At 36.4% G+C, this 15,431-nt stretch overlaps 1 protein-coding gene across 2 annotated transcripts in view; it reads left to right on the forward strand.

Annotated features, from left to right (window-relative positions):
* The window catches only part of SH2D1A (SH2 domain containing 1A), a 32,489-nt gene that overhangs the window by 9,676 nt on the left and 7,382 nt on the right, over window positions 1-15,431 (forward strand). Inside the window, exons 2-3 of one of the 2 annotated variants that reach the window (XM_017848749.1) lie at window positions 9,925-9,988; window positions 14,318-14,453. In XM_017848749.1, coding sequence (XP_017704238.1) covers window positions 9,925-9,988; window positions 14,318-14,453 — 200 coding nt within the window. Of the gene's footprint in view, window positions 1-9,924; window positions 9,989-14,317; window positions 14,463-15,431 lie in introns of both variants that reach the window. The other variant, XM_017848748.1, reaches the window with a different exon arrangement.

Raw genomic sequence — 15,431 nt, forward strand, 5'->3', positions numbered from 1 at the left:
AATTTATTTTAATTATTCTAAACCAGGATCTGTCCCCAACACTGACCCACTGAGAAAATAAGAAATAAGTCAGGTTGGTTGCTTCTTGTCCATTTCTAACCTGAACACATTTTTACAGTTAGGGACAACTTTTGATGAAATAAAGACAGATTTCAATATCAGCAGAGACTAGATTAACACATGCTTTATAATAATTAAAATAAATTAATGGCAGTGATAAAACTCCACCGCTCTTTAACAATTATTCATTTTCTGATTTTTTTGGTGATGCATTTAAAATTCTAGGATTATCAAAAAGTCCAAAAAAACTTTAATGAGGGAAGGAAGTTAAAATTACACGACATTGCTGGTTCGTCTGTATTAATGGAGGGAGTCAGAGGAAATATAATCCTAAAGGGGATGTAACAATTTAAAAAATGAATTATCTTTTTATGAGTTGTGATTTGCTTAGGCTAGGTTTATAAGCCTCCAAATTGTAATTCTGCTTGTTTTTCTTAAAAAAGTAGTCACTTAAATAACTATAGGAAAAAATAACATGCAAGAATGCATTTATGTTAGTTTAAGTTTACTTCTAGTGTATATACACACAGGGACAGGCAGTTTTGAATAGTTGTAATCAGAGTGGCATCTCCTTGTGCCCACTTTTTATACATACTATCATTTTATGTCAACATAGTCCACGTACTTAAAGTTTTTTTGAAAACCTAGGACTCTAATACTTTTGAATTTGGCATAATATTTTATTTACTTACTTATTTATTTTATTTATTTATTTATTTATCTTTTTTGAGATGGAGTCTCTCTCTGTCGCCCAGCCTGGAGTGCAGTGGTGCGATCTCAGCTCACCGCAACCCCCGCCTCCCAGGTTCAAGAGATTCTCCTGCCTCAGCCTCCTGTGTGGCTGGGATTACAGGTGTGTGCCACCACACCCGGCAGTTTTTTTTTTTGTTTGTTTGTTTTGTTTTTTTTTTTGTATTTTTTAGTAGAGACAGGGTTTCACCATGTTGGCCAGGCTGGTCTCGAACTCCTGAACTCGTGATCCACCCACTTCAGCCTCCCAGGGTGCTGGGATTACAGGTGTGAGCCATCATGCCCAGCCAGCATAATATTTTAAACCTTCACCTTTGACAGAGAAAGTGTAATTTTGAACCATTTTTTCTGCTATAATTCCCTTATTTTTTTGTAATTTATATATTATCTCTAAATTGACAAAAATTGTATATATGTATTGTGTACGACATGATGCTTTGAAATATGTATACATGTGTAATAGCTAAATTGGAATAATTAGCATACGCATTACCTCACATACTTATATTTTGTGATGAGAACACTTAAAATCTGCTCTTAGAAACTTTCAAGAATACAATACATTGTTTTTAACTATAGTTGCCATGTTGTACAATAGATCTCTTGAACTTCCTCCTAACCTAAATTTTTTATCCTTTGACCTAAATTTCCCAATCCCCACCCTGCACGCCCCTACCAGCCCCTGGTAGCCACCCATCATTCTACTCTTGGCTTGTATTAGTTCAACTTTTTAAGATCCCGTGTATACCTGAGACTACACAGTATTTGTTTCTCTGTGCATAGCTTATTTCACTTTACATACTGTCCTCCATATTCATCCACCTTGTTGCAAATGACAAGATTTCCTTTGTGTTTAAGGCTGAGTAGCATTCTATTGTGTATATACACCACATTTTCTTTATCCATTCATCTGTTGACAGACACGTAGGTTGATTGCATTATGTCTTGGCTATTGTGAATAATGCTGCAATATACATGAAAGTGCAGATTTCTCCTTGACATGATGATTTCATTTCCTTTTGATATATACCCAGCAGTGGGATTGCTGGATCATATGGTGGTTCTATCTTTAATTTTTTGAAGAACTTTCATACCATTTTTTATAATGGCTGTACTAATTTATATTCCTACCAACAGTGTGCAAGGGTTCCCTTCTCTCTGCATCCTCTCTTGTCTTATTTTTGATAATAGGCATCCTAACAGGTGTGAAATGATATCTCATTGTGGTTTCATTTGCATTTTCTGATGATTAGTGAGGTTGAACATTTTTTCACATACCTGTTTGTCATTTGTATATTTTCTTTTGAGAAATGTCTATTCTGGTCCTTTGCCCATTTTTAAGTGGGATTATTTGTTTTCTTTCTATTGAGTAATTTGAGTTTCTTATATATTTTGGATATTAACCCCTTATCATATATATGGTTTGCAAATATGTTCTCCCATTCTGTAGGTTGTCTCTTCATTCTGTTGATTGTTTCCTTTGCTGTTCAGAAGCTTTTTAGTTTGTTGTAATCCCATTTATCTATTTCCGCTTTTGACGTCTGTGCTTTTGGGGTTATACCTAAAAACAATTCCCCTATTTTGAGTAATTATTCCTTATTTAGGGGTACTTAGGTTAGTTCAATGTTTTCATAATTAAAATAGGGCTAGTATGAAAATCTTTGTCAAATTGCTTTTTCCTCTTGACTTGTTTCCTTGGAGTGTATGAAGATAAGCAAGGTTATGCAGTCAAAAATATGTATAGTTTTATAGCTCTTATTATATAACTTGCTCTTATTATGTAACTAGTGATTTTCCATGGACAGGGACAGAGTATGTTTTGTTTGAAAAGGCATGTTCAATATTTTAGTTCAATTTTATATTACAAAATTACTGGTTTATAATAGAAGCTATAGAAAATAAAACTAAGAAATATTATTGGGGAAGAAAGGAAAAAATGGTTCAGAAACACTGTCCTATGAAGACTGAAATGACTGACAAACCTTCAGCTTATACTAAAATAAAATTGCATTCTTAAAGCATAGACTGAATGACTACGGAGGAGGTGGCACAGAAGTACCCTGGGCAGGTGGAAGAAGCCCGATTGACATCAGGGAAGTTGCCATCAATATTCCCAATGAGATGTGGGCATTCTCTTTGCATTTTAATCAGTCCTTCTGTAACTTTAATGTTCACACAAATCACCTGGGCATCTTATTAAAATCCAGATTCTGATTTAACAGGTCTGGGTGGGGCCCGAGAGTCTACATTTCTAACAAGCTCCCAGGTGATGTTGATGCTGTTATCCTGGGAATGCAATTTGAGTTGCACTGTTTTAGATCTCTTCCATGTATGACATATTATAGTAAGAGTTGACTACATGGGATCCTTGGTCAGTTACTTCAGTAACTTGAAAGTGAAAGATATAAACTGCTGCCCTATTTGAGGAGTGAGAAAATTTTGCTCATTCAGAAATTGGAGGGGTTATAGGGAGAAATAAATTGTTAATATTAGATGAGTTAATCATGAGAAGTTTTATGTACCATTGACACCAGGTTGTTCAGAAACTGAAGAAGGTAGGAACTTTTGAAGTGGTACTCAGGTTCCTGCTGCTTAACTGAAAGTGAGATAAGATCAGATTCGTTAGGAAATGATTCTCAAAACAGACTCATTTACTTTGGCTAAATACGTCTGAATGATAGTAGGGAGATAGAATCGTTGCATTTTTTAGAGACCCACTGTTTTAGAAAGTGGAAAACTTGTTGCTTACCATTCTGCTTATTTTGTTGCTGAGATTTTAAATAATGAATATCCACATCACCCTTATGATACTGAATTATTGCCATTAATCGTTTCTCACAGGGAAAATGGAACTAACAACCTATGCTGTTTCACTGCTTCCATCTCCATTTTGCTATATGGCTTTAAGAAAATCACTTAAAGGCTTACGTTGAGTTCCCATGGTAAAAAATGGAAATCAAAGCTCTTGCCTTGTTCCCCATAGAGTACTTGCTGAAGTTAGTGGGCTTTGAGGTAGATTTCAAGTGTTTAATAAGACAGAAGACTTTAACATTGTAATATTGTATATTTATTCAGCATATTATATATAGGCATATATCAAGCTATTTTATATATGATCTAAATATTCTGGCAATCCTTCGTAAAAAATAAAACATCATATAATCCACATCAGTAGTTAAATTGACCTTTTGTTCAGTGTCATGAATCAAGTAAATCTGAATAGTATGTTTCAGATATTTTTTGCCCTTTACGTAATCAGTCCTGATGGATATTGATGAAAGATGTAGTAAATTTTTTTTTTTTTGAGGTGGAGTCTCACTCTTGTCGCACAGGTTGGAGTGCAATAGTGCGATCTCAGCTCACTGTAACTTCCACCTCCTGGATTCAAGTGATTCTCCTGCCCCAGCCTCCTGAGTAGCTGGGATTACAGGCATCCACCACCACACATGGCTAATTTTTGTATTTTTAGTAGAGATAGGGTTTCACCATGTTGGCCAGGCTAGTCTCGAACTCCTGACCTCAGGTGATCCGCCCACCTCAGCCTCCCAAAGTAAAGTACTGGGATTACAGACGTAAGTCTAATTTAATTCACATATTTAAATACTTTTATTTCCAAAGGAGGTTAATGGTAAATGTGATCATCAAGTCAAGCATGACCTTCTGCTTGTAAACACATTGATTTTAACCAGAGTTCAGTGCGTGTCCTGGCTAGGTGTAGTGGTTCACACCTGTAATCCTACCACTTTGGGAGGCCTAGGTGGGAGAATAGCTTGAGGCCAGGAGTTCAAGACCATCGTGGTCAACAGAGCAAGACCCTGTCTCTGCAAAAACTAAACTAAAAAAAAAAAAAAAAAAAAAAAAAAAAAAAAAAAAAAAAAAATTAGCCAGGCACAGCAGTGTGCGACTGTAGTGGCAGCTACTCAGGAGGCTAAGGCAGGAGGATCGCTTAATCCCAGGAGAGCAAGCCTGCAGTAAGCTATGATCACCCTGCTGTACTCCAGCCTGGGTGACAGAGCAATACACCATTAAAAAAAATTAAAAAAAGCACGTATCCTAACCAAAGATCTCTATTGACTCAAACTTGTGCCCAAGAATAGCAATCAGAAAGTTTATTAAATAAATGATTTAGATTCACATTCAATTGATTCACAATAGATTTAGATTCACATTCAAAATCTGAAACAATTCATTATAAAGTTTACCTTCCTGTTTTATGAGGTAAAATTTATTAGGCAAATTAAGTGGCATATATACTAAAATATAACAAATAATCTATATCAGTACAGTGTGGGGATCAGGAACTGGGGATCTAGAAATGGGCCTGATTCAAATCCCATTTTTGCTTCTTAATCTCTAGTCTGATTTTGGTTACTTAACATATCAAAGTCTCAGTTTCCTCATCTATAAAATAAATATTACAATATAAACCTAATAGGATTTTTGTGGGGTCAAAAGGAGATAATGCATGTACTATAAACTTAACTTTTTTTCCTCCTAAATTCACATGTTTAAACCCTTACCTCCAATATGCTTGTATTTGGAGATAGGACCTCTAGGATGTAATTAAGGTTAAATGAGATCATAAGGATGGGGCTGTAATCTGATAGACTTGGTGACCTTATGAGAAAAGGAAGAATGCATGTACAAAGAAGAGGTCATATGAGCACACAGCAATAAGGTGGCTGCCTACAAGCCAAGAGAAGAGGCTTCAGAATGAAACTTACCTTACTGGCACCTTGATCTTGGACTTCCCAGTCTCCAGAATTGTGAGAAATAAATTTCTGTTGTTTAAGCCACCCTGTCTATGGTATCTTGTTATGGCAGCCTGAACAGACCAATACAGATTTTGGTACTGAGAAGAGAAGTACTGCTGTAACAAATACCTAAAAATGTGGACGTGGCCTTAGAACTAGGTAATGAGTAGAGACTGGGGAAGTTTTAAGGTGTGTTCTAGAAAAAGCATAGATGGCTGTGAGCAGAATGTTGGTAGAACTATTTATTCTGATGAGGTCTCAGATGGAAATCAGGAAGATGTTACTGCAAACTGGGAGAAAGGTGTTCCTTGTTGTAAATGGTAAAGAACTTGACTGAACTGTGTTCTAGTATTTTGAAGAAGGTAGAGTTTGTTGAGTAAAAAATTTGGCTATTTATCTGAGGAGATTTCTAAGCAAAATGTTGAAGGAGTGGCTCAGTTCCTCCTGACTGCTTATGGTAAAATACAAAAGGAGAGAGATGAATTGAAGAAGGAATTGTTAAGCAAAAAGGAACTTGAACTTAAACATTTGGAAAATTCTGAGTCTTTATGTATTGCAATAAATGAGGAAGCTTGTGCTGGAGACAACACTAGGGTATGGCTGGATTATCTATCACTCCTTAAGATTGCTTATGATATTAACCAGCCATCTCAGCAGAAGTCAGGAATAGAGTTTGGATAAAAGCAGCAGAAATATTACCAGTTTGGACCAAAGAGAACAGGACAGTATGGTATAGTTATTTGGCTGCAAACATGGTTTATCCTTCAAGAAAAAGGGAAGAACAACCCTGAGGTGCTTCAGAGATCACCAGGGCTGCCATTCCTACTATAGGCCCAGAGTACACAGGCCTGGAGGCTAAGGCTGCCTCTACCTTGGTTTCAAAAAGTGAGACTGACATCCAACAGAGCCACATGGGTGGGGCCATCACCCTAGCCAAAGGATGTGGCCACCTTACAGAGCTGTGGCGGTGATGCTGCTTTCCCAGTGAACCTGAAGGGCAGAGTATTGAATCAAAGAGGATTATTCTTGAGCCTTAAGAGCTAATGGAGTTTGCCTGGCTAGATTTTGGACTTGCTTGGGACCTGTGACCCCTTTATTTCTTCCAATTTCTCCCTTTGGAATGGGAATGTCTATCGTCTTCCTGTAGCACCATTATATTTTGGAAGCACATAGCTTGTCTGGTTTCATAGTTTCACAACTGGAAATAAATTTTGCCTCAAGATGAATAATACTGCTAGTCTAACCCACATCTAATTTTATTTAGATGAAACTTTGGACTTTAGATTTTAAGTTGATGCTAGAATTAATTTATTTTGAGGCCATTGGGATGGTATAAGTGTGAGAAGGACATGAGTTTTGGGGGTCAACAGTGGAATGATATAGACTGAATTGAGTTCCCCCATAATATGTTTAAGCTCTAACCTCCAACATGACTGTAATTGGAGATAGGGGATAATTAAAGTTAAATGAGGTCATAAGGGTGGGGCTCTAATATGATAGGATTGGGGGCCTTATTACAACAGAAAAGGCTGTGTGAGCACACAGCAAGAGGTCAGCTACTCGCAAGGCAAGAGAAGAGGGCTCAAAATGAAGCTTACGTTGCTGGCACATCGATCTTGGACTTTCCAGCCTCCAGAACAGTGAGAAAGTAAATTTCTTTTATTTATGCCATTCAAGGTATGGTATTTTGTTATGGCAGCCAAACAGACTAATACAGAAAGTAAAACTCTTGGCATGTAGTAGAAATCAATTAGACAGATATGCAATATAGATATAAACTGAGTAATGGGAGGGAATATTTACCCCATTTAAAAGGATAAGCTGCTTTTAGGAAAATAAAGTTACAGCTAAGGCACTTTGGAGATAGTCCTAGTTTACAGCATTTTAGAGTTGCTCTTCCACAAAATATAACAAAACAAGCAGCACTTGTTTTGAATTCATATTTTTTTTTACTATTACTTCATTTATAATATATTATAGAGTAATATAGTAATACAGTCATGTGCAATATAGCAACATTTTCCTTAATGACGAGCAGCATATACAATGGTGGTCCCATAAGATTATAATGGAGCTGAAAAATTCCTATCACCTACTGATGTTGTAGCCATTGTAATGCCACAGCACAGTGAATTACTTATGTATTTGTGATGACACTGGTATAAACAAACCGACTGTGCTGTCAGCTGTATAAAAGTATAGCACAGGCCAGGTGTGATGGCTCACATCTGTAATCCCAGAACTTTGGGAGGCTGAGGCAGGTGGATCACCTGAGATCAGGAGTTCAAGACCAGCCTGACAATATGGTGAAACCTCGTCTCTACTAAAAACACAAAAATTAGCCAGGCATGGTGGCATGCACCTGTAGCCTCAGCTACTTGGGAGGCTGAAACAGGAGAATTGTGTGAACCCGGGAGGCGGAGGTTGCAGTGAGCTGAGATTGCGCCACTGCACTCCAGCCTGGGCAATACAGCGAGACTCTATCTCAAAAAAAGAAAAAAACAAATAGAAAAAAGAAAAAAACGTATAGCACAGACAATTATATACAGTACACAATAATTGATAATGATAACAAATTACTGTGTTACTGGTTTATATATTTACTGTACTATGCATTTTATCATTATTTTAAAATCTACTCCTACTTATATAAAAAATGTTAGCTGTAAAACAGCCTTGGGCAGGTCCCTCAGGAGGTAATCCAGAAGAAGGCATTGTTATCATAGGAGATGACAGCTCCCTGTGTGTGACTGCACCTGAAGATCCTGTAGTGGGATAAGATGTAGAGGTGGAAGACAGTGATACTGATGATCCTGACCCTCTGTAGGCCTAGGCTAATGTGTGTATTTGTGTTTTAGTTTTTTTAAAAAAAGCTTGAATAGCAAAGAATACATAAAATAAAAAATTTAAAAACAGAGAAAAGCTTATGGAATAAGGATATAAAGAAAACAGTTTCGTACAGCTGTACAATGTGTTTGTGTTTTAAGCAAAGTGTTATAAAAGAGTCAAAAAGTTTAACAAGTTTAAGAGTTTATAAAGTAGAAAGAATGGAATCTAAGGTAAATTTATTATTGAAAGAGATTTTTTTTTTTTTTTTTATTTTTTTTTTTTTTTTTTTGAAGACAGAGTCCCGCTGCGCGTCACCTGCCAGGGCTGGAGTGTCAGTGGACGCGTGATCTTCATCTCACTGCAACCTCCACCTCTTGAGTTCAAATGATTCTCCTGCCTCAGTGCCTCAGCCTCCCAAGTAGCTGGGACTACAGGTGTGTGCCACCATGCCCAGCTGATTTTTTGTATTTTTAGTAGAGACGGGGTTTCATTGTGTTAGCCAGGATGGTCTCGATCTCCTGACCTCACGATCCGGGAAATATAAATATTTTAAAATAAATTTAGTGTAGTCTAAGTTTACAGTGTTTATAACATTCTAGTCGCGTAATGTCCTAGGCCTTCACATTCACTCACCACTCACTCATTGACTCACCCAGAGTAACTTCCAGTCCTGCAAGTTCCGTTCATGGTAAGTACTCTCAACAGGTATACCATTCTTTATCTTTTATACTGTATTTTACTGTGCCTTTTCTATATTTAGGTAGGTTTAGATACACAAATACTTACCATTATGTTACAACTGCATACAGTATTCTGTACAGTAACATGCTGTACAGGTTTGTAGCCTGGAGTAATAGGCTATACCACATAGCCTAGGTGGTATACCACATAGGTTTGTGTAAATACAGTCTATCATGTTTGCACAACAATGAAATCACCTAATGATGCACTTCTCAGAATGTATCCCCCTTGGTAAGTGATGCATGACTGTGGCAATATTATATTACTATATATTAAAATAGTAATTTTATAAAAATATAGTTATATTCATATTATAGTATATCCTTATACTATTGCTATTATATTTATAACAAATATTATTAATATTAATAATTATGTAGGCCTGATAGTGTATTATCCCAGTGAAAATTTTTCACCTTAAGGTTTGATATGTACTTAAAAATAAGTCTATTGTTTGTTAAAACTATCTAATAATTCATGGTTTTATCAATTACAATAGGTCCCTGTTGTAGTTTCTTTCTGTCCAAACAGTCTCTCAACTTGACAAATCTTTAGGAGCATGAATTTCCATACTTCAAAAAATGAAAAGATAAATCTCACTGGAAACTGTGGTTGGGCAGTTACAATATGGAGACAAGTTAGATTCACTATGCTTTGCTTCCTATGAATGCATGGCACCATATACGTGTGTCCTAGTATAAGTGACATTTATATGTAATATTAAGCTTAAATTTACAGTATCCATTGTTCTTTTGGAATATTTTAGTAACGGAAGTTTATTCTTTCACAGGTATCACGGTTACATTTATACATACCGAGTGTCCCAGACAGAAACAGGTTCTTGGAGTGCTGAGGTATAGTTTTATTTATTTTGCTTCTGGGGTGTCAAGGAGGTGTTTGAAATTTAGGCTGGTTTTATAAAAGAGCGAATTCTACATTATGAAGTATTCATAAGGTTGAAATCTTTAAAACTCCAATCAAAAATTGTTCTTGGGTCATTAAGAAAGCTTTAGAGAATTTTGGTCCCAGTCCTGTTTAGCCACCATTTTGCAGAATTGTTTGACTTCAGGAGAAAGATAAAAATGTAGAAGGGTTATGTCAAACTTTTAGTGACTATGTGAAATCTTAGAAAGCATATCAAAAGCAGGTAAAATAATTAAATGAACAGTTATTTACCAGATGATACCAATATGAGTGTTGGTATTATGGGGATTAAAAACCATGATGCTTGTTTTCTAAGAGACTACAATATCCTTGGGAAGTTATAACTTGAAATTAAACAGTTATGAGTGGAAGACACTAGGCTTTGGGAAGAAACTAGGCAAATCTGGGTTCCAGGTCTGGTCTCCCCTCCTCTCTGGTAGGTCTATGATGTTGGGCAGGTTACTTGACTTTTCTGTGAGCCAGTTTCTTCATTTGTAAACTGAGCCTAAGAATCCTCCCTTATGCACAGGGCTCATTTTGAAGAGTAAATGAGATAACACACATAAAGAAGCTCTTTGCCATAGGGCCTGGCACACAGTGAGCCCTCAAAAAAGTGAACTCCTGAAAATTGCCACAGCTCCTATTAATAACTCAATCTATACATTTAAAATTTTCTGAAGTCTAGACTTCAAAAAGTTAAAATAGCTCTCCCGTTTACTAATTTATCAGTAAGTTGGAAAGCACAAATTACAGACCACAAATGTTTTGAACCACTGAGATGAATTAGGCCAAGTTTTCAAACACACTGTTGCTGTATTATGTAAGGATTATTAAAACTATAATACTAACTAAAGATAAAGTTATGCCATTTCTAATCAAAATGATTTATACCTGTTTATTTAAAAAAATTCTCTGTATCACTGCAGAGATGATTGAATAAGAAATTAAACTTTATTATGAAGAAAGTTATGTGTAATATATACTGACACACACACACACACACACAGACATATATATGTTTGTATATTATTTCACCAGAAATAGCTCTTCTCCCTAGAGAAATACCCTTCAGCTGCTGAAGAATATTATGTAAGGAAAGGATCTTAAATTCTTAGGGTTTAACAACTTTGTTTTTAAACTTGTTTTCCTGCATTTTGAGTATAACGTCATATGAGATTGTTACATGCTTGTGGTCATGTTAAAGAAGAGAGGGCTTATTGAACACAAATGCCCCTCATCCTGTTGTCTGATCTGACCTTGTTCATTTAATAATATTGTAATTTTCTGCACCAAGAGAGCAGAAGATTGGCATGACTTATCCCCAAATAGAAAATAGTTTAAAAAGTTCTTTAATTTTTGAAATGCATATTGCATTTTTTTCTATCTACTAAATTTACCTTATTAGCAGTGCTGTTCTAAGGTGAATATTAAACTAGTATATATTCTCAGAGCTCATACCACCTGACTGGAAGAAATTTCTCTAGAGCATATTGAAGACCAGCTGTGATCTAATACATGTTTCCATGGATAACTAAGAGGTGACAGTATGGGAGATGTGCAAATTTGAAGAATAGCTGAGTTCAGTGACAGGATGAGAGTTGTCAGTGGTACAATTCTTGTGATAAATATATTTTCAAAACTGGGTAAATGATAGATATTAATACTGATTTTCAGAACAATGTTTTAGTTTGCCATGCTGCAGAAAAAATCAGGGCAGTAGCACGCCATCATCTGTGCATATATTGTGCTAGAAATCTAGGTAAGTGAGATTTGTTTTAAAGAGTGTAATGAAATCGAACCCTGGCCCCACAGAATTATGAAAGGCAGATATCATGTGTATTTCTAGTTTTAGAGAGATTTTTAGGTTAAATCATTGCCTAGTGTATTATCTTATATGACTCAGACTAAAATTTTGCTAAATTGTTAATTTAGATAATTCTACAATCTACTTTCACTTATTAATATGTGAATTGTTGGCAATACATTATTTAAAATGTACTGACATCACAACAGTGATGTCACCCTGTTGACATCACTGTCTTCAGGCTTTACTGGGTATATGATCAGGAGATCAGCAGATGTTAAATAATTGTCCTTATTAATCTAAGTAAAACACTGTAAAATAGGCCAATCATTTGCTTATGAAACATCAGATCCCCAATTCAAATAGCTCTCTGTTAGCATGGATAATCAAGTGTTAATACATATCAGTACCCATAAAAATGATGCTTCTCTGTTTTGTTTTGTTTTGAGACAGAGTCTCACTCTGTCACTCAGGCTGGAGTGGTGGAATGGCACGATCTCGGCTCACTGTAACCTCTGCCTCCCAGGTTCAAGGGATTCTTGTGCCTCAGCCTCCCAAGTAGCTGGGATTACAGGTGTGCGCCACCACACCCGGCTAATTTTCGTATTTTTAGTAAAGCTGGGGTTTCACCATGTTGCCCAGGCTGGTCTTGAACTCCTGACTTCAGGTGATCCACTGGTCTCAGCCTCCCAAATGCTGGGACTACAGGCGTGAGCCACTGTGCCCGGCTATGCTTCTGTTGATCAATGGTTTTGCAAGCCACAAGAACAGCCAAAAAGATGTGTGGTTTGAAATCTTTCCACACTTGGGGAGTGTGTAGTTTCTCTACTGGTTGATGACCCTAGCTTCGCTAGATCCTGTTTGACCCAGTTCTAATCTGAAAGGCAAGAGACTGGGTCCTGGGATTCAGAGCCAGTTCTGCCTCTGGTTGTCTGTGTGACTTTGGGCAAGCTGATTAATTTCTTTGCATTCACATTTTCTTATCTGTCAAATGGGAATAACTGAATAAGCCAATAACTGCCATTTTGTGAGGAAATAGTGAAGGCAAGAGATAGGAATGTGCTTTGCAAATGAAAAAGTGCACTGAGGAGAGTATAAGGAGGCAATTTGTGCCTATGGCCTGCATTTGCAATTTGGAGATTCTATCTTGGAACCAAAGAACTGTTTGGATTTCTGCAAGAATGGCCATGTTATTTTGGATGAGTTCTCAATCAAGCTTTAGGAAGATGGAGGGTAGGTGAGAGAGTGGGGTGGAGCTGGGTGAGAGAGTGTTCTACATCTACTGTGAACATATGGGGGAACACTAATATAGAGCTAAAAAGAATTTTGTCATGTTTTCAATGAAAAATTACCCCAACATAAGGAAATGACTGAGAGTTACTATGGATAGTGTAGTATGCTATCTTCAGCATACCACTGTCTAGCTGACAGAAGTCTTCATGCCAGCCTTCATGTTTTCTCATTAAATTCTAAAAAAACAAACAGCTCCCACCTCAAAATCTTCCAGATGGAATAGCTGAAAAACAACTTTGAAAAAAAATACTAGTCATTGTTCAATTGCTCATAGCAATACTACTTTATTTTATGTAAAATGACAGTTTTGAGCTGATGCCTGAAGCTTGGCTCATAAGCTTTTGCAGGAAATTGTTGTTGATTTCAGGCAGTGTCTTTGCAAGACAACTGATGTCAGGAAAGGAACACATTTTAATAGTCATCTGCAAATAACTGTCTCTTTAAAAATACACAAATAAATAAAGGTGAGCTTATATAGTCTTTCATTTTCGTGTCATAGAGAAAACCTTGTTACAGTGACATGCTGATGAAGAGAATAATTTTGGGATTATAGGGAAGTTTCCCAAGGAGGAAAAATTTTAATGTGAAGAATGACGCAGGAAATATTATGAGGTGAAAGAGTATGAGGACTGAACTAGCCGTGCACTGTGTGTATCATAACAGCCAATGTTTAATTTCCTGTGTAGCATTTTATATTGTGGGATGATGGCAGGGAGGATGGGTTGTTGGTTTTCTTTTGTTGTTGTTCCTCAGGCTTTTATTAATGACCTGTAGGATCTGTTTTTTTTTTTTTTTTTTTTTCCTTTTAACTGCATCCCCTCTGTTGGTGAATTCATTGTGGGTAATGGCCTGTATACCCTTAGAGGTTTGAGATGTCTGATGGGGAGCAGGCAGGAAGGGCAGGGCGATGAGCAAGAGCTTGTACAAACTAATACCACCCTTGGGAGAACTGAAATGACAGCTCATTAGCTCCTCTTGCAGGGAAATTCAGCCAACCAAAGTAAGCTCTTCTGGAATGTTGTTTTTCCTTCTTTCTTATGTTTTCAAATATTTCAACAAGTTACACAAATGTTACCTCTCTTAGCATCCCTAGCACATTTTGTAGGTCTTTTTGTATCATTTCGAGATAGGTAAATAATTTGCTTGGCCTTTTATTTTCCAGACAGCACCTGGGGTACATAAAAGATATTTCCGGAAAATAAAAAATCTCATTTCAGCATTTCAGAAGCCAGATCAAGGCATTGTAATACCTCTGCAGTATCCAGTTGAGAAGAAGTCCTCAGCTAGAAGTACACAAGGTACTACAGGTATGATTTACTCTTAATTTTTGACAGGGTTTGGAAGCTCAGATTTATGAGTCAACCTATTCATAACCATATAATCAATTAGAAGTTATGTAAGAAAAATGCAATGAGAAAGTAGATGTAGCCAGCAAGTCAAATGAGAGGTGACAATTTATGTGCTATAATTTTAATCTATTATTCTATAAACTTTTAATAAATCTCTGTAAAATCATCAAAAATTCTATAAGCCCATAAGATTTTAACTGCTCTTGTCTGTCTCATCTTGTTCTTTCCTGTCCCTTTTATAGGTAGCTAAGTATCATTTCACTTCACTAATTCAGACACAAATAATGTGAAAGATGGTATAATTCAGAGAACACCTGAGCTGTGCTTTACCTTTGCTTAGTAAACTGTTTTTTTCCTACAGGGACATGAAAGCCAACGTTAGCCTGGCACACACGATTCTGGTTTCTGAGTTGGTGGTGCTTGAATTAATGACATTTTTCTGAAGCAAAGGAAATTAAATAGTAGACTTTATTGTTCCACTGGCACAAATTATTACATATCCTGAGCAAACCTATTTTAGTGTATGTGTTGTGCTAAAGACTGAATACCAGCCAATGTCTGTAGCTATCTGATACGTGACTGTTTACTCCTCTATTGAATGGGGTTTATCATTTGTTTGGAGTAAGAGGATTGGCCTTGATTGAAACAATAAATATTTATGATAAAAGAAAATAAATTGTTATGTCCCTTTTTGACAGGGACCTAGGCTCAGGCATAAACTGACAATTAGACTCAAGTGGTGAATTAAATTAATGAATAGCCTTTTTAATACAAATGCAAATAGAACTCTAATTTCCAAGTTGGCTAGTTGTTTTTTTCTGCCTAGTATTCCATTCTTCATAACTCAGTTTTAAATAATAGTTGCTTGTGGTATATTATTGTGTTGTGTCATTGTGAGTTTTATGCAGTTGGAAATTTTATAAGTTT

This window comes from Rhinopithecus bieti, unplaced genomic scaffold (assembly GCF_001698545.2).
Source record: "Rhinopithecus bieti isolate Rb0 unplaced genomic scaffold, ASM169854v2 scaffold_32100, whole genome shotgun sequence".
NCBI lineage: Eukaryota > Metazoa > Chordata > Mammalia > Primates > Cercopithecidae > Rhinopithecus > Rhinopithecus bieti.